This window comes from Kogia breviceps, chromosome 5 (genome assembly GCF_026419965.1).
Source record: "Kogia breviceps isolate mKogBre1 chromosome 5, mKogBre1 haplotype 1, whole genome shotgun sequence".
NCBI lineage: Eukaryota > Metazoa > Chordata > Mammalia > Artiodactyla > Physeteridae > Kogia > Kogia breviceps.
The window spans coordinates 101,585,984-101,611,352 of record NC_081314.1 but is presented as its reverse complement, the minus strand read 5'-3'; the positions used below and the strand labels follow the sequence as shown (position 1 = coordinate 101,611,352).

The 25,369-nt window shown below is 36.3% G+C and overlaps 1 protein-coding gene across 19 annotated transcripts in view; it reads right to left on the bottom strand.

Moving 5' to 3' along the window:
• Positions 1 to 25,369, bottom strand: part of SENP7 (SUMO specific peptidase 7) — a 159,632-nt gene that overhangs the window by 34,172 nt on the left and 100,091 nt on the right. For 11 of the 19 annotated variants that reach the window (XR_009335875.2, XM_067034733.1, XM_067034739.1 and 8 more), the window contains 4 exons: positions 17,162 to 17,277; positions 6,217 to 6,398; positions 4,458 to 4,797; positions 3,476 to 3,633 (listed from right to left, as the gene is read on the bottom strand). Coding sequence is in view for 18 of the 19 variants with exons in the window: in XM_067034733.1 (XP_066890834.1) it covers positions 3,476 to 3,633; positions 4,458 to 4,797; positions 6,217 to 6,398; positions 17,162 to 17,277 (796 nt within the window). In the remaining variant the exon portion in view is untranslated. Of the gene's footprint in view, positions 1 to 3,475; positions 3,634 to 4,457; positions 4,798 to 6,216; positions 6,399 to 17,153; positions 17,278 to 25,369 lie in introns of those variants that run through there. The other 8 variants (XM_067034743.1, XM_067034744.1, XM_059064660.2 and 5 more) reach the window with 2 other exon arrangements.

Below are 25,369 nucleotides of genomic sequence, written 5' to 3'. Positions count from 1 at the left end.
TGCCAATGCAGTGGACACGGGTTCGAGCCCTGGTCCAGGAAGATCTCACATGCCGCAGAGCAACTAAGCCCATGTGCCACAACTACTGAGCCCGCATGCAACAACTACTGAAGCCTACTCGCCTAGAGCCAGTGCTCCGCAACAAGAGAAGCCACCACAATGAGAAGCCTGCACACAGCAACGAAGAGTAGACCCCGCTCGCCACAACAAGAGAAAGCCGGCGCACAGCAATGAAGACCCAAAGCAGACAAAATTAAATAAATTTTTTAAAGTATATGTTTACTTTGAGAAAATTACTCTAACACGCTGAATCCTAAATTAATTCCATAGGCCTAAGTTCCAGAAATACATCCTCCTCTGTATCAAAGCCATTTCAAAGTCAGTGTTCTCTAATAGGCTTTATTCATTTTTAACTCCACAGAAATAAATTAAAATTTATATAATGTTTAGTTTAAAATGAGTTTTTAAATACATTATCTCTCTTAATCACCACAACCACCCCATGGGGCAAGTTTTTTTTTTCTTTTTGTATTTTATAAGTAGAGTTAATATATGTTTGGATTGGTTAAGTGACCTGCCCATGGTAATGCAGTTAGTAAGAAGCAAAACTAAGACAAATGCAGGTTTCTAACTCCAGATCAAGGGTTATTTCAAGCACAGAAAATTGCTTCCATAAACTGAGACAATGCTCTCAGCTACTGCACTTTTAGTGAGCAATGAAGGAATATAAGTGCTTAAGAACTGCCTGTTACATCTAATCTATATACTTTACTGTATGCACTATGGCTGAGGATAGCCAACCAGCTGCCTAAAACCTCAAAAATCATACCACTTCTGCTCAAAAAATTCACAATTCTGCTTTTAAATTACAATAGACTACCAGGCAGTATCAGCAGCAGCAATTTCCCACCATCTCTTTGGAGTTTTACACTGCTTTCGGATGACTTTTTCCACTCCACATTTGCCTAGCTGTTGCACGTTATCCCTCTTTAACCTTAACATCACTAATAACCAAATAAATTACTACTAGAGTAATTATGCATGTGTACTCACTCTCCTCCTACCTCTAGAAAATTTGATTAATCCTCACCTGAAACATGCACATTACTCATTATTTTTAACCCAGCTCACAATGCCATTTTCCTGCCTAATAGAATTTCTTTATCATTCTCAGCTTTTATTGCTTACTGAACTCTTCTTATCCCCTAAGTAAAAAAGGGGGAATCTAATCAACTACAGATGGTTCTAATCAGTCAAATAGCTGCCTGTGTGTTTTAAGTGATAAAATGACAAGATGGATTAGAAAGAATTCCTTATTGGGCCTCACATTTGGTAAAGACTAACTGCCTCTTAAAAAAAGTCAATCTATGTTCCTCATAACTTCATTTAAAATTGGAAACAAGGGAGGGTGTGGAGGTTTATTCTGCCTTGTAGATTTTGGTAGATCTCTACATTATTTGCTGCTTGGCTGTGATCATATGCTGTCAGTTCTACAAGAGATGTCATTTTCCTTTAACGTAGTCATTTCATACTGTATTGTCAATTTATATACTGCCAAGGGAACTGTAATTCATTTAGAATTTTGAACTCATTATCAACACTGTTTTAATTACAAATACAACTAAGCCATCAAGAAGGCTATTGGCGGCCTTGCCTGGTGGCGCAGTGGTTGAGAATCCGCCTGCCGATGCAGGGGACACGGGTTCGTGCCCTGGTCCGGGAAGATCCCACATGCCGCGGAGCAACTAAGCCCGTGAGCCATGGCCGCTAGGCCTGCGCGTCCGGAGCCTGTGCTCCACAACGGGAGAGGCCACAACAGTGAGAGGCTCGCATACCGGAACAAAAAAAAAAAAAAGAAGGCTATTGGCCCAACTGGGCAACAACTGTTACATTTTAACAAAAATTCAGAACACAATTCCTGAGGTAATCTCTCTATGGAGTACCAAATGCAACAGAAACACCCGTGAGGTACTTCCCTGGTGGTCCAGTGGTAAAGAATCCACCTTACAATACAGGAGACTCAGGTTCAACCCCTGGTCAGGGAACTGAGATCCCACATGCCACAGGGCAACTAAGCCCGCACGCCACAACTACTGAGCTCATGAGCCTCAACTAGAGAGCCCACGTGCCACAAACTACAGAACCCACGCACCCTGTACCCTACGCACCACAATTTGAGAAGAGAAAAACCGCACACCACAACTAGAGAAGCCCACGCACTGCAATGAATGATCCCGCATACCTTAATGAAGATGACGCAAATAAAACCCGACGCAGCCAAAAATAAAATAAATAAATAATAAATTTTTTTTAAAAAAAGAAAGAAACACCCGTAAAACACTAATCAGCCCATCAGACTGTTTTCATGGAACTGACCAAATTCTTCACCACACTATATAGAATAATAGCCTCTGACATTATTCAAAAACAACCAACAGGGGCTTCCCTGGTGGCGCAGTGGTTGAGAGTCCACGTGCCAATGCAGGAGACACGGGTTCGTGCACCGGTCTGGGAGGATCCTACATGCCGCGGAGCAGCTAGGCCCATGAGCCATGGCTGCTAAGCCTGTGCGTCCGGAGCTTGTGCTCCGCAATGGGAGAGGCCACAGCAGTGAGAGGCCCACATACCGCAAAAAAAAAAAAAAAAAACACCAACAGAAGTTAACCATAATTCTGCACTGGTGGTCTACCGATAATCATTTCTTTAAAATAGGATAATCAGAGATGATAATATGAATGAATACTAACAATAAATAACTTGAACCTTACTTTAGAGCTATATATATATATGTCAAAAACACCACTGGCTGACATTAAACCAACAGACACTTCCACTTATTATTTTCTATAAGAGGAAGAGACAAAGTACTTACCAAACTGATAGGTTTGTGACACTGTTCTAAATGCTTTCATATGTTGTTTCACTTAATACTCAAAAAATAATCTTATGAATTAGGTGTTATTATCATCATTTAGCATATAAGGAAACTCAGGCTTAAGGAAGTTAAGGGGCTTGCCCAAATGACAGAGCCAGGATTTGAACACAGATCTGTGTATTTCCAGAAGTCAGGTTCTTTTTCCTCTATCATGCTGCCTTAATAGCATGTGAGGGAAAGGAATAATTCCAAGTCACCATTGTACTGTAAGACCAGACAAATACTGGAAACTGTTTAATTCTAGAAAATGTTTTGATAAAGTACTTAAATGTCCAATGAGAACCATAAGAATAAATATCCAAGTCAGAATATTTAGACTGAAAAAATTAAAATGGCCAGAAGAAAAATGGTATTAAGCCTTTCACTTCAAAAAAAGACAATTACATACTTCCCTCAAACCAATATGAAAGTCGTCTCAAAATTCAAACTAAGAAAATTCATAATTTTTATATAATATTCTGCTTGACGGAAACAAAAAATAATCATTAGTCAATAGTGTATATTTCACTGTTAATCTGTGAGAAGAAAGAGATAAATTACCCTTACAGATTCACATGTAATCAGTGGTAGTTCTGACATTGCTGGCTCAGAAGTACTCTCACTTTCATTAGAGATGGCATGATCTTGCTTAGGTTGTAATTTAAGAATTTCTGAACTTTTATGTTCAACGGGTCCTTCTTCATCACTGGAAACAACAACTAAAAAGTAAAATGTATTTTTTTAAATGTGTCACAATAATCATATATAAAAAGAGAACTTTGTAGTTTGTGCACTATATCTTTCATAATCCCACTGAACTGAATCATCTAACTTTATTCAATTTAGAAACTGGCCTATCATTCATTATCTAATTTATACTAGTCACATACAATGTCTCCACGTCAGCGCTATTATTTGGCAGTTACCTGCAACCTTACCTTCTGGAGGACGAAGATATTTAAAAATGGATACAGCCATGAGGAGAACTTAGGACCAAATTCTAGTTCTAATAATGTTATTATGCCATCATTCTAAATTGTACTTTAAATCCTGTAACGTTAGTTGCTTTTAGGAGGGGGAAATGGATGGCTAGGGAAAGATGTGGGAGACCAGTCACTGGATATCCTTTAGAACCTTTTTTGTACCATGTGACTGCATCAAATACTAGAGAATTAAAAAATCAAAATTAATTAATTAAATCAAAATTAATGACAATAATTAAACAGCACTTAAATGCTCTGTACTTCAGCTTAATCAACCAAAATGACAATAATAATGGTCCTTACAGAAACTTATAAAAAACTACTGAAGAGATTACACTAAACTAAAAAAAATTACTTCTGCTTCCAAGTACTCCATTCCTTACCTAAATCAATATTACAAAATAAATGAAGAAAGTCCCAAAACCCCAAGTCTTTTTTTCTGAAGTTAATATATTCCACAATGACGTAATAAATAACTTATTGCCTAGCAAAATTTGTTTGAGAGGAGAAAGAAAACAAATAAGTAGAGGAGAGAAAATTATTATCCTCATGTTACTTACTTGGTTCAGCAGAGATAAATGATTGGTTCCCTTCACTATGTTCACTTAAAACAGGTTTTTCTATTGTGTTCAATTCATTCTCATCCTTCTCGACCACAGGACAATTCCCCACAGTATCAGTAGAAATAGAGCTCTCAAAAGTTTTAGTGGTTGAACATTCAGAGGTGATTTGGGGAGCAGCACTCAAAGCCAACTCCTGACTACAAAGTGAGGATAGTTTAGTAAAATCACTTTCTATGGGTTCAAGCATAATTTCTTCAAGCAGTTTTGGGTCCTCCTGATAGTTTTCACTTGACTTTTCCAACTCAGTGGATACTGTTGGTTCATTTTCTTGTTCTTTCTGAACATAAATAAATGCATACAAAAATTAGCATTTTTCAAATTTGGCTAACATAAAGAGTTTTTTTAAGTTTAAATTTCTAAAGAAGAATATAAAAGTAAAAATATTGTATCATCTCTATTACTATAGGGGTAGAAAACTACGCAATTATACTACATTACTCTTGCCAGTGTCTCTCAAATATATAGAGTTTGGTCTGTCCAATCAGATGCCTAAACATTTTTCAAAAGGATGGGAAAGAGAAACTCCCATATTTACAAGTAGTTCAGAGGTTTTCCACAGTCTTGTCAACTTTAAATGAGAGGAATTTTTTCTACTGTTTTATTTTGCAAAAGAGGCCATTTGACATCATATGACTTTAGGAACAAAAAAATTTAAAACTTAAGAGGATAACAATATGAAAAATTATGAAACTCAATCACTGCCTTCACATCTCTATTACTGTATAAATCTAAATCATGTTCATAATTATAACTCAAAGGCACAGCAAAGTCCTGAAATGCCTTGTGAATCAAAGGACTCAAAAAACTGTCTCCTCATACTTTTATTGTTAACTGCATACTAAGTCTTTGAAAATAGGTAATGTATACATTAATGTATGTATGGTAATTCTCTACAACAAATTCCCTAAACTCTGGAAAAAGAGATGTCTATAGAAATCGGAAGTAAATTACTACTGATAAAATGAGTCAGGTAATAATTTCACAGAGCAAGTGAAAAAGCAATTGAGTGGCCAATATGAATAGTATTTGGTTATAATAAGGGGGGGGAGGAAACAGGTCTGAAAGATACACATCAAACTACTAACTAAGGGCTGGTTATCGGAGAAATACTTTTTTAACTTTTTTACTTGTTCATAATACAGTCAGCCCTCTGTACGCACAGGTTGCACCAACTGCAGGTTCCACCAACTGCAAATGGTAAATATTTCCAGAAAAATAATTCCAGAAATTTACAAAAGGCAAAACTTGAATTTGCCATGCAGAGACAACTATTTACATAGCATTTACATTGTATTTGTAGCCATTTACATATCATTTACATTGTATTGATTATTATAAGTAATCTAGAGATGATTTAAAATATACAGGAAGATGTAGATTATATGCAAATATTACACCATTTTATATAAGGGATTTAAGCATCTATGGATTTTAGTATGTGCAGGGTCCTGGAACCAATACTATGTAGATACTGAGTGACGATTGTATTTGAAATTTGTTCCCATAACTGTATTACTGCAAAAAAGTTGTATTTAAAGTATTTTTAAAAAAATAAACAGAATCAAAAAAATAGGCAAGAAAAGAAAGAAATATGATGATAAAAGCAGAAAGCCAGGAGAACATTATTTGGCCACAGTCAATTCATTTTTATCATAGCACAAATTATTTCATATGACATCTAAATACCTCTACTTACTGTCTGTTCTGCTGACTTATACAAAGAAGTAGGATTAAGAGAACCAGGTAAATTACTTCTAAGCCTTTGTTTTCTCTTCCTGGAAATCAGAATGGGTTCCATTTTTGAATCAGAATATGTATTATCCTTGTTTCTGCTCCCCTCTTCAAGATGATCACAACCTCTACTTCCCCTATTGACGTCTTAAAAAAACAGAAGAGACATAAATATGGCCAAAAAGTAAAGAAAGAATCCCATTTAGAAGAGCTCAAATAAAATCATCAAAATTACTATACTACTTTCAAAGCTAGTTTTTTCACAGTCCACTGCTAAATTCTCATACTGACATGGATGCATATAAAGACATATTCCATTTTAAACTGCATACACAAAGCAAATGTTCATTGTACAAAAAATATAAGATATGGGAACTATATTAAAAGGTAGTATTCTTTAGTAACCAAAGCAAAGCAACCAAACCATGTTTTTCCTTTTCCCATAACTGCATTTTACTATGATACAAAAATAAAGGCTTAATAAAATTTTGAAAGTTAGTCTCTTAAAATGTTTTTTAAATGCACCATTTTAGAAATTACAACTAATTTAGCAATTAGTTGTCTTTTTTAAATTTAAGTTTTATATATACATATTTTTTTAATGAAAAGGGACAATAATTTGAAAGAGTATTGATCACTGCTCTTTTAAAAGGAGCAAAAATACCTTTCCTCAGCAGGGGACTGTGATAAATAATTATTCATAAGGCTAACAATTTCCTTCACAGTTTATTTCTTTTTTAAAAAAAAATCAAGACCCTATAATTTTAAACCTCCAATAAATTTATTACCCTACAGAAAAGGAAGTATTTCCTTTTTTAAGTCAAGAAAGTATTATTTTGAAACCCATATCAAGTATTAACAAACCTGCTTAGTATTTCAGTTATCAAATATATGTGCTGTACAAAAATACCTCCCAAAAGGTTCTACCTAACTAACTGAGGGTTATCCTAACTAACTGAAGTTTATCCTGAATTATTTTGCTCTCTGAATTTACACCATACAAGTACCAACTCAGAGTTCACACAAAGCAAGTCCCAAAGCAGCTTGCTTGAATTCATAACTTAAAATCTATGTAACACTGAATGGCCTGACCTCTCAATTCACTCAAAGTTCTTTAACACTATACACCTTCTCTTCAAACTATTCTTGCTCTTGCTCTAGCTTTATAAACATCTAATAACTAACATTCATAATTTCTCTTTGTCTTTGTTTAAAAGGCAGGCATGGGGACGGGACTGAGGGCAAAAACTCCAAGACTGTCAACAGTCTTCCAATTTCCAAAGATAACACTCTTAACTCCCTCCCCCCAGGAAAATAAACTACCCCCAAATTATCAACACAGTATTTTGAAAAGCACAATAAATTTTATTTGTAATTCTGTAAACTGTAAAGGTAGTCAAAGATAATTTCTTCTTATAAATACTGTATCAAGTTATCATTTCTAAACATAAATGCTACAGCAAAAACTGAAGAGGGATTACCTCAAGATGGCAAAGTAGAAGGACGCAAGTGCATCCTCTTTTTATGAAAACACCAAAATCACAACTAACTGCTGAACAACCAGGGACAAAAAAACGCTGGAACCTACTAAAAAAAGAATACCCTACATCCAAAGACAAAGAGGAGGCCACAGCAAGATGGTAGGAGGGGTGCAACAGCAATAAACGCAAATCCTATACCCGCCAAGTGGGCGAACCAAAAGTGGAAAACAATTATACCACAGAAGTTATCCCACAGGAGTGAAAGTTACGAGCCCCACATTAGGCTTCCCAGCCTGGGGGTCCAACAACAGGAGAAGTCCCCAGAGAATCTAGCTTTGAAGGCTAGTGGGGTTTGATCAAAGGACGTCCACAGGACTGGGAGAAACAGAAACTCCACTCTTGGGGGGCACACACAAAGTCTTGTGCACACCAGGACCCAGGGAAAAAAGGAGTGACGCCGTAAGAGACTGGGCCAGACCTCCCTGCTATTACTGAAGGGTCTCCTGTGGAGGCGGATGGTGGCTAGGGCTCACTGTGGGGAAAAGGACACTGGAACCAGCAGTTCTGGGAAGTACCCACTGGTGGGAGCCCACCCAGAGGCCGCTATTAGCCCCACCAAACAGCTTGCAGGCTCCAGTACTGGGTCACCTCAGGCCAAACAACCAATAGGGTGAGAACCCAGCCCCACTCATCATCAGACAAGCAGATTAAAGTTTTACTGAGCACAACCCTGCCCACCAGAAGGATGAGACCCACCTCCACCCATCACCAGTCCCTCCCATCAGGAAGCTTGTAGAAGCCTCTTAAATAGCCTCACCCACCAGAGGGCAGACAGCAGAAGAAAGAAGAACTACAATCCTGCAGCCTGCAGAATGAAATCTACAATCACAGAAAATTAGACAAAATAAGGACTTCCTTGGTGGTGCAGTGGTTAAGAATACACCCGCCAATGCAGGGGAACGGGTTCAAGCCCTGGTCCAGGAAGACCTCACATGCCACGAAGCAACTAAACCCATGTGCCACAACTACTGAGCCTACACTCTAGAGCCCGTGAGCCACAGCTACTGAGCCTACATGCCAAAACTACTGAAGCCCATACAGCTAGAGGCCGTGCTCCACAACAAGAGAAGCCACCGCAATGGGAAGCCCATGCGCCACAACAAAGAGTAGTCCCCCCATGGCCCCAACTAGAAAAAGGCTGTGCACAGCAACAAAGACCGAATGCAGCCATAAATAAATAAATACATACATACATACATACATAAATACATAAATTTATTTTTAAGAAAAAGAAAGAAAGAAAATTAGACAAAATGAAGTGGCAAAAGTATATTTTCCAGATGAAGGAACAAGATAAAACCCCAGAAAACCAACTGAAATGGAGATAAAAAACCTTCCAGAAAAAGAATTCAGAATAATGATACTGAAGAAGATGCAGGATCAACAAAAAAGAATGGAGGGAAGGATGGAGAAGATGCAAGAAATGTTTAACAAAGACTTAGAAGAACTAAAGAACAAACAGAGATGAACAATACAATAACTGAAATGAAAAATACACTAGAAGGATCAATAGCAGAATAACTGAGGGGATAACCAAACAGACCTGGAAGACAGAATGGTAGAAATCACTGCCGTGGAACAGAATAAAGAAAAAAGAATGAAAAGAAATGACAGTCTAAGAGACCTCTGGGACAACATTAAACACACCAACATTCACATTATAGGGGTCCCAGAAGGAGAAGAGAGAGAGAAAGGACCTGAGAAATAATTTGAAGAGATAATTGCTGAAAACTTCCCTAACATGGGAAAGGAAACATTCACCCAAGTCCAGAAAAAGCAGAGAGTCCCAGGCAGGATAAACCAAGAAGAAACACACTGAGACACATAGTAATCAAACTGAAAAGAATTAAAGATAAAGAAAAAAATATTTAAAGTAACCAGGGAAAAATGACAAGTAACATACAAGGGAACTCCCATAAGGTTATCAGCTGACTTTTCAGCTGAAACTCTACAGGCCAGAAGGGAGTGGCACGATATATTAAAAGTGATGAAAGAGAAGAACCTACAACTAAGAATAGTCTACCCAGCAATACTCTCATTCAAAAGCTTCACAAACAAGCAAACGCTAAGAAAGTTCAGCACCACCAGACCAGCTTTGCAACAAATGCTAAAGAAACTTCTCTAGGCAGGAAAGAGACCAGCAATTTAAAACAACCTGTTCATGTATAGACTACTATATCTAAACCTCATGGGAATAGCAAACCCAAAAACTACAATAGATACACACACACACACACACACACACACACACACAAACACACACAAACAAAGAAAAAGAAAAAGCAACCTAAACACAACACTAAAGATGGTCATCCAACCAGAGGAAAAGAGAACAAGAGATGAAGGGAAGAAAAAAGACCTAAAAAACAAACCCAAAACAATTAAGAAAATGGTAATAGGAACTTACATATCGATAATTACCTTAAATGTAAACGGATTAAATGCTCCAATCAAAAGACATAAAGATTGGCTGAATGTATACAAAAGCAAGACCCATACATATGCTGTCTGCAAGAGACCCACTTCAGACACAGGGACACATACAGACTGAAAGTGAGAGGATGGAAAAAAGTATTTGATACAAATGAAGATCAAAAGAAAGCTGCAGTAGCAATACTCATATCAGACAAAGTAGACTTTAAAATAAACACTGTTATAAGAGACAAAGAAGGACACTAAATAATGATCAAGGGATCAGTCCAAGAAGAAGATATAACAATTGTAAATATATATGCACCCAACATAGGAGCACCTCAATATATAAGGCAAATGCTAACAGCCATGAAAGGGAAAATGACAGTAACACAATAATACTGAGGACTTTAACACTCCACTTTCATCAATGGACACATTATCCAGACAGAAAATCAGTAAGAAAACACAGGCCTTAAATGATACATTAGACCAGATGGACTTAACTGATACTTATAAAGCATTCCATCCAAAAGCAGCAGAATACACATTCTTCTCATGTGGACATGGAATATTCTCCAGGACTGACCACATGCTGGGTCACAGAGAGCCTTGGTAAATTTAAGAAAATTGAAATCATATCAAGCATCTTTTCCGACCACAATGCTATGAGATCAGAAGTAAATTACAAGACAAAAACTGTAAGGAATTCCCTGGCGGCGCAGTGGATAAGAACCCACATGACAATGCAAGGGGCATGGGTTCAAGCCCTGGTCCAGGAAGATCCCACATGCCACAGAGCAACTAAGCCCACATGCCACAACTACTGAGCCTGCACTCTAGAGCCCGTGAGCCACAACTACTGAGCCTGTGTGCAAAAACTACTAAAGCCTATGCACACAGAGCCCGTGCTCCACAAGAGAAGCCACCGCAATAAGAAGACCACGCACCACAATGAAGAGTAGCCCCCTCTTTCCGCAACTAGAGAAAGCCCATGTGCAGCAACAAAAACCCAACACAGCCAAAAATAAATAAATAAATTTTAAAAGAAGAAAAAAGAAAAAGAAAAAACTGTCAAAAACACAAACACTGGGCTTCCCTGGTGGCGCAGTGGTTGAGAGTCTGCCTGCTGATGCAGGGGACACAGGTTTGTGCCCTGGTCTGGGAAGATCCCGCATGCCGCAGAGCGGCTGGGCCCGTGAGCCATGGCTGCCGAGCCTGCGCGTCTGGAGCCTGTGCTCCGCAATGGGAGAGGCCACAACAGTGAGAGGCCCACGTACCGCAAAAAAAATAAATTAAAAAAAATAAAACCACACAAACACATAGAGGCTAAACAATATGCTACTAAACAACCAATGGATCACTGAGGAAATCAAAAAATACCTAGAGACAAATGAAAACAAAGCACAATGATCCAAAACCTATGGGATGCAGCAACAGCAGTTCTAAGATGGAAGTTTATAGCAATACAAGTTTACCTCAGGAAACAAGAAAAATCTCAAATAAACAACCTAACCTTACACCTAAAGCGACTGGAGAAAGAACAAGCAAAACCTAAAGCTAGTAGAAGGAAAGAAATCATAAAGACCAGAGCAGAAATAAGTGAAACAGAGACAAAGAAAACAATAGCAAAGATCAATGAAACTAAAAGTTGGTTCTTTGAGAAGATAAACAAAATTAATAAACCTTTAGCCAGACTCATCAAGAAAAAAAGGGAGGATTCAAACCAATAAAATTAGAAATGAAAAAGAAGTTACAACTGACACTACAGACATACAAAGGATCATAAGAGAGCATCTATATAGGGCAATAAAATGGACAACCTGGAAGAAATGGACAAATTCTTAGAAAGGTACACTCTCCCAAGACAGAACCAGGAAGAAACAGAAATTATGAACAGACCAATCACAAGTAATGAAATTCAAACTGTGATTTAAAAACTCCCAACAAACAAAAGTTCAGGACCAGATGGCTTCACAGGCAAACTCTATTCATTTAGAGAAGAGCTAACAGCTATCCTTCTGAAATTGTTCCCAAAAACTGCAGAGGAAGGAAACCTCCCAAATTCATTCTGTTACCAAAACCAGACAAAGATTCTACAAAAATAAAAGAAAATTACAGGCCAATATCACGGATGAATATAGATGCAAAAATCCTCAACAGAATACTAGCAATTCAAACCCAACAACACATTAAAAGGACCATACGCGACGATCAAGCGGGATTTATCCCAGGGATGGAAGGATTTTTCAATACCAGCAAATCAGTCAATATGATACACCACATCAACAAACTGAAGAATAAAAATCATATGATCATCTCAATAGATGCAGAAAAAGCTTTTGACAAAATTCAGCACCCATTTATGACAAAAACTCTCCAGAAAGTGGGCATAGAGAGAACATACCTCAACATAATAAAGGCCATATATGACAAACCTACAGCTACCTACCATCATACTCAACAGTGAAAAGATAAAAGCATTTCCTCAAAGATCAGGAACAAGACAAGGATGTTCACTCTTACCACTTTCAACATAGTTTTCAAAGTCCTAGCTACAGCAATCAGAGAAGAAAAAGAAATAAAAGGAATCCAAATTGGAAAAGAAGAAGTTAAATTTTCACTGTTTGCAGATGACATGATACTATACATAGAAAATCCTAAAGATGCTACCAGAAAACTACTAGAGCTCATCAATGAATCTGATAAAGTTGCAGGTTACAAAATTAATACACAGAAATCTGTTGTATTTCTATATGCTAACAACGAAAGATCAGAAAGAGAAATTTCAAGAAACAATTCCATTTACCATCACATCAAAAAGAATAAAACACCTAGGAAAAAACCTACCTAAGAAGACAAAAGACCTGTACTCCAAAAACTGTAAGACACTGATGAAAGAAATCAAAGACGATATGAACAGATGGAAAGATATACCATGTTCTTGGATTGGAAGAATCAATATTGTCAAAATGATTATACTAACCAAGGCAATCTACAGATTCAGTGCAATCCCTATCAAATTACCAATGGCATTTTTCATATAACTAGAACAAAAAAATCTTAAAATTTGTATGGAGACACAAAAGACCCAGAACAGCCAAAGCAATCTTGAGAGAGAAAAATGGAGCTGGAGGAGTCAGGCGCCCTGACTTCAGACTATACTACAAAGCTATAGTCATCAAAATAGTATGGTACTAGCACAAAAAAAGAAATACAGATCAATGGAATAGGACAGAAAGCCCAGAAATAAACCCATGCACCTATGGTCAATTAATCCATGACAAAGGAGGCAAGACTATATAATGGAGGAAACACAGTCTCTTCAATAAATGGTACTGGGAAAACTGGACAGCTACATGTTAAAAAAAATTAAATTAGAACATTCTTTAACACCATACACAAAAATAAACTCAAAATGGATTAAAGACCTAAATGTGAGACTGGACACTATAAAAACTCTTAGAGGAAAACATAGGATGAACACTCTCAGACATAAATCACAGCAGTATCTTTTTCGATCTGTCTCCCAGAGTAATGGAAATAAAAACAAAAATAAAACAAATGAGACCTAATGAAACTCAAAAGTTTTTGCACAGCAAAGGAAACTATAAATAAGACAAAAAGACAACCCTCAGAATGGGAGAAAATATTTGCAAATGATGTGACCAACAAGGGATTAGTCTCCAAAATTTACAAACAGCTCATGTGGCTTAATATCATCAAAACAAACAACCCAATCAAAAATGGGCAGAAGACCTAAATAGACATTTCTCCAAAGAAGACATGCAGATGGGCAAGAGGCACATGAAAAGATGTACAACATTGATAATTATTAGAGAAATGCAAATTAAAAGTACAATGAGATGTCACCTCACACCAGTCAGAATGGTGATCATGAAAAATATCCACGAACAATAAATGCTGGAGAGGGTGTGGAGAGAAGGGAACCCTCCTACACTATTGGTGAGAATGTAAATTGGTGCAGCCACTATGGCGAACAGTATGGAAATTCCCTAAGTAGCCAAAAACAGAGCTACCATATAGTCCTGCAATCCCACTCCTGGGCATATACCCAGAGTAAAACATGGTCCAAAAGTATATATGCACTCCAATATTCATTACAGCGTTGTTTACAATACCCAAGATACGGAAACAACCTAAATGTCCAAGAATGGATAAAGAAGATGTGGTACATATATGCAATGGAATACTACTCAGCCATTAAAAAGAATGAAGTAAGTGCCATTCACAGCAACATGGATGGACCTAGAGACTGTCATACTGAGTGAAGTAGGTCAGACAGGGAAAGAGAAATATGGTATGATATCGCTGATATGCAGAATCTGAAAAAAAAAGTTACAAATGAACTTATTTACAGAACAGAAACAGACTCACAGACTTAGAGAACAAACTTATGGTTACCGGGGGGGAAGGGTGTGGGTCGGGGGACAGTTAGGGAGTGTGGGACTGACATGTACACACTGCTGTATTTAAAATGGATAACCAACAAGGACCTACTGTACAGCACAGGGAACTCTCCTCAATATTCTGTAACAACCTAATTGGGAAAAGAATTTGAAAGATAATAGATACATATATACATATAACTGAATCACTTTGTTGCACACCTGAAACTAACACAACATTGTTAATCAACTATAATAAATACAAAACTGAAAATTTAAAAAAAACTGATGAAAGAAATAGGGCTTGAAAAAAACTATTATACAGGAGTTTTCTTTCTAACAGTTTACTAATTGCTCATCAGCCAAGACTATTGCATGGGAAACAGGAACAAATTTATTAGGTAGAGCTAGACATTGTAAAAACAAGACTCTACCTGATAACAAATACAGTTTAACTTGCAAATATTACTAGCATATAAAATTAAAGAGGTAACAAATTCCTATAAATAAAAGATGTTAAATATTTCCAATGTATTATATTCAAAAAAGCAAATTCTGCAAGACAAACTTAATGTACTACAAAAGAAAAGTACATCTAGTGTGGGGAATATAGTCAATAACTATGTAATATCTTTGTATGGTGACAGATCATACCTAGACTTATCGTGGTGATCATTTTGAAATGTACAGAAATATTGAATTACTATGTCATGTAACAGGAACTAACATAATGCTGTAGGTCAATTATAATTCAAAAACAAAGAAACTCAGAAAAAGAGATAAGATTTGTGGTTATCAGAGGCAAGGGGAGGCAGAATTGCAAGACGGCAGTCAACATATACAAACTTCTTGTTATAAGATAAATAAGTTCTAGGGATGTAATGTATAACATGATAAATATAATTAACACTGCTGTGTGTTATATAGGAAAGTTGTTAGGAGAGTAGATCCTAAGAGTTCTCATCACAAGGAAAATTTATTTTCTATTTCTTTAATTTTGTATCTACATGAGAAGATGGATGTTCACTAAATTCATTGTGATAATCATTTCATGATGTATGTAAGTCAAATCATTACACTGTACACCTTAAACTTATACAGTGCTGTCTGTCAATTATATCTCAAAAAAACTGGAAGAAAAAACTGTTTACAATGGTATACCTGGGATTTAATTCAGAACTCTCATTAATTTATGGGCTCATGTTAAACAATTGGTATTAGACACAATTTTCTATAGAATGAAAATACGGTGAGTTTCAATAAAGTTTCAATAGCTAATTTTCTTAAAAACACTTTACTTAAGAGGAGAACCTTCAAGGATACTAAGAAACTATAAAGTGTTTCTTTTATCGTGCATTTTTTTTCCTGCTGTAAGTCTAAAATTCCACTGTGACTTTGAAGGAATACTGAAGAGCACAAATTAGAAAGTTTTTTATTTAACTATTCCTACCCTACCCAGGAAAGCAATGAAGGTTTAACAGTGTCTCGAAAGTATCTGCATTGAGCCCACCAGTACAAATATAAGCCCACTTATATTTTTATACTGTGATTAAAGATAATTATTTCTGGGAAAAGGACAATTTGTAAAAATAATAATAATAATAAGTGTCCTTCATTATATGCAGATAGTACTTAGTGAACAATTGAAAGATTATGTCTACATTGTCACAATACTTTAGAGATTGCCCTCATAAGAGTTGCAGCTGGTTTCTTGTATACATCAAAGATATTAGTCTACTTTCCTTTTAGGTTTTCCTCCTCTATGAAAAAGACTATTTAAGATGTGAAAACAGCTGTGTTCCAAATGAAGTACAAAGATTTTTTACATAGTGTCACTGAAGGACCCCGTTTCTTGTGAATAATTTATAAAATCATTCAGAAAACAAAATACCTCAACTAGTTTGAAGCTATCAATAATCCAAGAGACACTTGAAGATGTTAGTTTCACATTTGACTAATGTATAAATTTGTTTTGGTGAAAACTTTTATAAATTATTTTACGATCTTTATAAAAAGAGACAAAAAGGAAAAAAGAAGTCAATTAATTAACCCGACAGGCAAGGAGGCCTACAGTGAATTTTCAGAAGTCTGGGATGTATTTACCTTTAAATTTGGGCTAATAGTGGCTTGTATTGGCATCCTCCTAGAGTCGAGAGAAATTCTAATGAATAAAGAATGTATTTCATTGTAGGAGGATAGACAGTGGGAAGCTAATAATAATAATCAAGTTAGCAGTAATATCATTTACTAGACATATCCATGGGAGTGACATTTAGAAAGAGTCAAACTAACATTATAACTTTATAGCTATATACCCTGCCCCAACAACAAAAAAAAAGAAAATAATAATATTCAAATTTAACTTCTGGATTTTTGTAAATAAATCAAGATGTATACTACAGTATACAAATGGTAAATTTAGCAATTTTCTTTGTGTCACTAAAAAATCTCTTTACTTTCATGTATAAATAAAGTTAGTTTAAAAAATATTATTAAAAATGTAACAGACAAAAATTCAATTGGCAACAGTTTTCTGAGGTTCACAAACCTTTAGGTTGAGTATCAGACATTACAAGAGAAATGCTATCATCATCTCTTCTCTTTTCTTTAGTGTGTGCAGCCTGCTTTGCATAATTATTGTCTGTCTGACTTGGTTGTGAACTCCTGCAAAACAAAATAATATTTTACTCAATTCTTCTAAACACAAATGAATTTAGAAGCCAGCTGACATATATTCAAGATAAAAATAACAGGTTACAAATGGCGTCCTATAGGATGTGATCTGAACAGTAAAATGAATATTAAAATATGACTTGAGAAATAAGTTCTCATTCCTGTTCTACCTTTAAATTCTCCATGTTTCTTTGGAAGGAAAAAACAAGACAAGCACAACACAGAATTGTGCATATGCAAAATGAACAAAAAATAATACAACTATTAAATACATCGAAGAGGTCTAAAAAGTAAAAATTCCACGAACACAAGTACACGATAATCACACTTATGTGTAATCAAAAAATAAGTCAAAAGTAATTGTTAATATGTTTCAAGCATGGTTCACATATCAAAAGTTAAGTACAAAATAAAGTTTGGAGTGTAGTTACAAATTTTACCTACAGAGAAAATAATTTAAAATATAACCTACTGGTTAAATAAATAAAATATAATACTGTGTGAAAAGTTTTGGATGATGAGCATAATATCACTATTAATGAAAACATAATACAATGGTAGTAGGGGATTTTCAATACCTCATCCCACTTTCAGTAATCATTAGATCATCCAGACCAAAAAAAAAAAAAAAAAATCAAAAAGGAAACATTGGATGGAACCATAAACTTGACCAAATAGACCTGACATGCATTTATAAAACATAAACACAAAACATTCTCCATGATAAGTCACATGATAGGCCACAATGCAAGTCTTAGCAAATTTAAGAAGACTAAAATCTACAAAACATCTTTCCCAACCAAACAGTATAAAATGAGAAATCAATAACAGGAGGAAAGCTGAAAAATTCACAAGTATATGGAGGTAAAACAATATGCTACTGAAAACCAACTGGCCAAAGAAAAAATCAAAAGGAACATCAAGAAATATCTTGAAACAAATGAAAATGTGAGCATAAAATTTCAAAATCTATGGAATGTTTCATGAGGGAAGTTAATAGCAATAAACGCCTACATTAAAAAATAAGAAAGAGGGCTTCCCTGGTGGCGCAGTGATTGAGAATCTGCCTGCCGATGCAGGGGACACGGGTTCGTGCCCCGGTCCGGGAAGATCCCACATGCCACAGAGCAGCTGGGCCTGTGAGCCATGGCCACTGAGCCTGAGCTTCTGGAGCCTGCGCTCTGCAATGGGAGACGCCACAACAGTGAGAGGCCCACATACTGAAAAAAAAAAAAAATAGAAGAAAAAAACAAGAAAGAACTCCAATAAACAACCTCACTTTACACCTCTTGGAACTAGAAAAAGAACAAATGAAGCCCAAACTAAGCACAAGGAAAGAAACAGCAAAGATCAGAGCAGAAGTAAATAAAATAGAAATAAGAAAAACAACAGAAAAGATAAACAAAATTAAGAGCTAGTTTTTTTAAAAAAATAAAGTTGACAGGGCTTCCCTGGTGGTGCAGTGATTGAGAGTCCGCCCGCCAATGCAGGAGACACGGGTTCATGCCCCAGTCTGGGAAGATCCCACATGCCGCAGAGCGGCTAGGCCCGTAAGCCATGGCCGCTGAGCCTGCATGTTTGGAGCCTGTGCTCCGCAACGGGAGAGGCCACAACAGTGAGAGGCCTGCATACCACAAAATAAAATAAAATAAAATAAAATAAAGTTGACAAACCTTTAGCTAGACGAACCAAGAAAAAAAAAGACTCAATAAATCAAAACAGATCATCAAGAGTCTACAATAAGTAATTATATGCCAACAATATGGATAACCTAAGAGCTGGTTTTCTGGGGGCAAAAAACCTTTTAGCTAGACTAAAGGAAAAAAGAGAAGAAAAAGAGAGAAGACTTGTAAATAAAATCATTACAACTGGTAGCACAGAAATATGAAGTGTCATAAGTGACTATTATAAACAATTGTACATCAAGTCATATAACCTAGAAGATATGGACAAATATCTAGAAACATACAACCTACCAAACTGAATCATGAAAAAAAAAGAAAATCTGAACAGATCAATAACAAGGAGACTGAATTAGTAATCAAAAACCTCCCAACACAGAGAAGCCCAGGACCAAATGGTTTCATTGGTAATTCTACCAAACAATTAAAGAATTAATGACAATCCTTCTCAAACTCTTCCAAAAATTTTAAGAGGAGGGAACACTTCTATACTCATTTTACAAGGCCATCACTACACTAATAATACCAAAGCCAGTTAAGAACACTACAGGAAAAGAAAACTATACGCCAAATACCCTTAATGCATAGAGATGCAAAAATTCTCATTAGAGTATTAGGAAACCAAGTTCAACAGCACACGTTAAAAGGATCAAAATACCATGAGCAAGTGCAACTTATTCTAGAGATGCAAGAATGGTACAACATCCAAAAATCAATCAATGTGATAAACCACATTAATAAAATGAAAGATAAAAATCATCTGATCCCTCAAAAGATGCAGAAAAAGCATTTGACAAAATTCAACATCCTTTCATGATAAAACCCTCAAAAACCTGGGTATAAAAGGAACATACCACAACATAATAAAGGCCAATGCCACAAACCCACAGCTAACATCATATTAAACAGTGAAAAATTAAAAGCTTCACCTCTAAGATGAAGAACAAGACAAGGGTGCCCACTCTCACCACTCTTATTCAACGCAGTACTGGAAATCCTGGCTAGACAAATTAGACAAGAAAAAATAAATAAATAAAAGGCATCCAAATCAGAAAGGAAAAAATAAAACTGTCATTATTTGCAGATGATATGATCCTATAGAAAGAAAACCCTAGAAAATCCTGCAAAGAACTGTGAGAATAAATGAATTCACTAAAGTTGCAGGATACAAAGTCAACATACTACATCAGTTGCATTTCTATACACTAACAATGAACTATCTGAAAGAGAAATTAAGAAAAAAATCCCATCTACAACTATAGCAAAAAAAACAAAATTATACTTATGAATAAATATAACCTAGAAGGAGAAAAACCTGTACACTGAAAACTATAAGATACTGATAAAAGAAACTGAAGACACAAATAAATGGGAAGATATTCTGTACTCATGGATTGGAAAAATTAATTTTGTTAAAATGTTCATCCTACCCAAAGCAACCTACAGATTCAAAGCAATCCCTATCAACATTCTAATGGCCTTTTTCACAGAATCAGAACAGTCTTAAAATTTGTATGGAACTACTAAAGACCCCAAATAGCCAAAGCAATCTTGAGAAAGAAAAACAAAGCCAGAGGAATCACACTTCATGATTTCAAACTATATTACAAAACCACAGTAATCAAAACTATATAGTATTGGCATAAAAACAGATACATAAATGAATGAAACAGAATAGAGAGCCAGAAATTAATCCATGCATATATGGTCAACTCCTGTATGATAAAGGCGCTAAGAATACACAATGGGAAAAGGAGAGTCTCTTCAATAACTGATGTTGGGAAAATTTGACAGCTACATGCAAAAGAATGAAACTGCATCAATATCTTATACCATATACAAAAATCAACACAAAATGGATTAAACACTTATATGTATGACCTGAAACCATAAAACTCCTAGAAGAAAACATGAGAGTAAGTTCCTTCACAATGATCTTGGCAATGATTTTTTGGATTAAACACCAAAACAAAGGCAACAAAAGAAAATTTAAAAGTGGGACCAAAAAGCTGCACAGCAAAGGAAACCTTCAACAAAATTAAAAGGAAACCCATGGAATAGGAGAAAATATTTGTAAATCATGTATCTGATAAGGGAGTTAATATCCAAAATATATAAAGAATTCATACAACTCAATCAAAAAAGTAGAACAATTTCATTAAAAAATAGGCAGAGAAACTGAACAGTTTTTACAAAGAAGACTACAAATGACCAACAGGTACATGAAAAGGAGCTCAAAATCCACTAATCATCAGGGAAATGTGTATCAAAACCACAGTGAGGTATAATCTCACACATGTGAGAAAGACTATTATCAAAAGATAAGAAAGAAGTGTTGGCAAGGATGTGGAGTGCTGTGGGAATGTAAATTACTGCAGCCACTATGGAAAACAGTATGAAGGTTCCTAAAAAAATTAAAAATAGAACTAATATATGATCCAGCAATTCCACTTCTTAGTATGTACCCTTAGGAAACAAAATCACTCTCTCAAAAAGATATACACACCCCCATGTTCACTGCAGCATTATTTGCAACAGCCAAGACATGGAAACAACGTAAGTGTCCATCAATAGATGAATGGATAAAGAAAATGTGACACACACACACACAATGGAATATGATTCAGTCATAAAAAAAGAAAAAAATCCTGCCATTTGTGACAACATGAATGAACACTGGACAAAGAAATACTGTACAATCTCACTTATATGTGGAACCTAAATTTAAAAACAGACAAACACACACCTAGATACAGACAACAGACTGGTGGCTGCCAGAGCCAGGGGCATAAAATAACTGAAGGTGGTAAAAAGGTACAAGTTTCCAGTTGTAAGAGAAATAAGTCCTGGGGATGTAAGGTACAGCATGATGACTATAGATGACAATAGTGTACTATATATTTGAAAGTTGCTAAGATAGTAGATCTTAAAAGTTCTCATCAAGAGAAAAAAAACTGGGACTTCCCTGTTGGTCCAGTGGTTAAGACTCTGCACTCCCAACGCAGGGAACCTGGGTTCGAGCCCTGGTCAGGGAACTCGATCCCGCATTCCGCAACTAACAGCCAGCGCAGCCAAATAAATATTTAAAAAAAAGAGAGAGAGAGAGAGAAAAAACTGTAACTATGTGCGGTGATGGATGTTAACTAAACTTACTGTGTTACTCATTTTGCAATATATACATATATGAGATCATTATGTTGTACACCTAAAACTAATACAATATTCTCTCAGTAACATACAATAAACTAGTTTTTGAAAGCAAATTGATAAACAATTGGGAAAGCAATTTGGTACTAATTAGAATAGCCATAGAATGAATTCAATCTTTACCAACAATCTTCTCACCCACGATAACTATAATTAACAAAACAACTCATTATGGTATTATTTAAGTGGGTAAAAATTGTGAAATAAAAAACTATATAGGGGCTTCCCTGGTGGCGCAGTGGTTGTGAATCCACCTGCCAATGCAGGGGACATGGGTTCGAGCCCTGGTCTGGGAAGATCCCACATGCTGTGGAGCAACTGGGCCCGTGAGCCACAATTACTGAGCCTGTGCGTCTGGAGCCTATGCTCCGCAACAAGAGAGGCCACGATAGTGAGAGGCCCGCACACTGCGATGAAGAGTGGCCCCCTCTTGCCACAACTAGATAAAGCCCTCGCACAGAAACGAAGACCCAACACAGCCATAAATAAATAAAAATGTTTTCTAAAAAAACTACATAAATTATTAACCTATAGCATTCCTTTATAGTAGAATATATTATACAGTAATTACTCCATTTTCAAAACTATTTAACAACATAGAAAATTTTTAAATTTTATTGAAGTACAGTTGATTTACAATGTTGTGTTAATTTCTGTTGTACACCAAAGTGATTCAGTTATATGTATATATATTTTTTCATGTTCTTTTCCACCACGGTTTATCACAGGATACTGAATATAGTTCCCTGTGCTATATAGTAGGATCTTGTTGTTTATCCATTCTATATACAATAATTTGCATCTGATAATCCCAAACTCCCAATTCTTCCCTCCCCTACCTTCACTTAGAAATTCTTACATTTATAAAAGTACTAAAAAATCAGACAACAAGAATAAATCAAAGATCGCTGTATAATAAAATATGAAGTACATACCAAGTGACCTCAGGAAGATTGCGGAATAGGAAACACCTACCATGTTCTCACCTAGACAACAACTGCACTGGCAGAATCTGTATGATGTAACTACTTTGGAAATCTGGAGTCTACGGAAGGCTTGCAACTTCCAGTCAAAAGGTTCAACAGTAAATTGCAGTTAATTTTGGTCAATTTAGGCAATTTGGATGGTAGCAGTTACCTATGCCCAGCTTTGAGGCAAGCAGCAATGCCCAAGTTCCTAGAACAGTTTGCACAGGCTTACAATTACCAACATGAGCAATAAGGACTTCATCCTCCAAATATTGGGAATCTGTATACTGATCTCTGATTGCTATCTCTGATCGTGGATAAGCAGACACAGAGACAGGCAGCCATTGCCGCAACAACCATCACCATTGTTGCAACAATCTCCCCATCCAGCTAACACAACTTCCAAGAGATTTAAAGAACTTACACCTATTTTGTTTTATTTCCTCCCTTCATTTTTCCCATTTTCTCCTTCTGGGAACCAAACATTTAAGGACTAGGACATTAAAATGTAATCACATGTACAAGGAAATTCAGAAAGTCACAGACATAACCGGGGAAAGACACAGCTTCAGAAAAAACCTAAAAAGACCTTTTGTTTATATATCAGGGGGATCCGTGGAACAGGGATATGTTACAACAATTTAAAAAACTAACAAACAAAGGGAAAAAATCCAGCAAACTCTGGGGAAGGGAGAGAAACTGATTTTCAGACTTGGCATCTTATAAGATCCAAATGTCAAGTTTTCAACAACAACAAAAATTCGTAAGACATACAAAGAAACAGGAAAGTATGGCCAATTCAACAGAAAAAAAATTAATCAACAGAACCTGTCCCTGAAAAAATCCAGTTGGCAGACTCAGTAGGCAAAGATATTAAAATGACTATCTTTTTTTTTTTTTTTTTGTGGTAGGCGGGCCTCTCACTGTTGTGGCCTCTCCCTTTGCAGAGCACAGGCTCCGGACGCGCAGGCTCAGCAGCCGTGGCTCACGGGCCCAGCTGCTCCGCGGAATGCGGGATCCTCCCAGACCGGGGCACGAACCCATGTCCCCTGCATCGGCAGGCGGACTCTCAACCACTGCGCCACCAGGGAAGCCCTAAAATGACTATCTTAAAGATCCTCAGGGACTTCCCTGGTGATACAGCAGTTAAGACTCCATGCTTCCAAAGCAGGGGATGCAGGTTTGATCCCTGGTCAGTCAGGGAACTACAATCCTACATGCTATGTGATATGGTGAAATTTTAAAAAAAAGAAAAAGAAAAAAATATTGGACAAAAGTCAAGAAAATGACTTACGACAAAATGAAAATATCAATAAAAGACAAAATACACAAATGAACCAAAAGGAAATTCTGGAGCTAAAAAAGTATAATAACTGAAATGATAATTTATTAGAGATTCAAAAGCAGATTTGAGCAGGGAGAAGAAACAAGAAGAAACAGTCACTGAACCTGAAAATATGATCATGGAAATGGCCAAATCTGAGGAACAGAAAGAAGAAAAAAAAAAAAAAATTTTTAATAAATTTTTTATTTATTTATTTTTTGGCTGTGTTGGATCTTCATTGCTGTGCACAGGCTTTCTCTATTTGTGGCGAGCAGGGGCTATTCTTCGTCGCGGCGCCCAGGCTTCTTTTTGCAGTGGCTTCTCTTTGTTACAGAACATGCGCTCCAGAGCGCAGGCTCAGTAGTTGTAGCCCATGGGTTTAGTTGCTCTGCGGAATGTGGGATGTTACCAGACAAGGGCTCGAACTCATGTCCCCTGCATTGGCAGGCAGATTATTAACTACTGCACCACCAGGGAAGGCCCAGAAAGAAGAAAAATTTAAGAAAAGTAAACAGAGCCTAAGGGACCTATGGGACACCAAAAAATTGACTAATATACACATTGTTGGAGTCTCAGAGGAGAAGAGAAAGGGGCAAAGATATTATTGGAATAAATATCACTAAAGAATTCCATATTTGATGAAAAACATGAATATAAATACCCAAAAATCTCAAGGAACTACACTGAATGAGACCTACGCCAAGAAATGTTATAATCAAATTGTCCAAAGACAAAGGCAAAGAGAGAATCTTGAAAGCACCAAGCAAAAAGTGACTCATCACACACAAAAGATCCTCAATAAGATTATGAGCAGATTTCTCATCAATAACCATGCTGGCCAGAAGGCACTGAATTGGTATATTCAAAGGACTAAAGGAAAAAACTGTCAACAGGAAATCCTA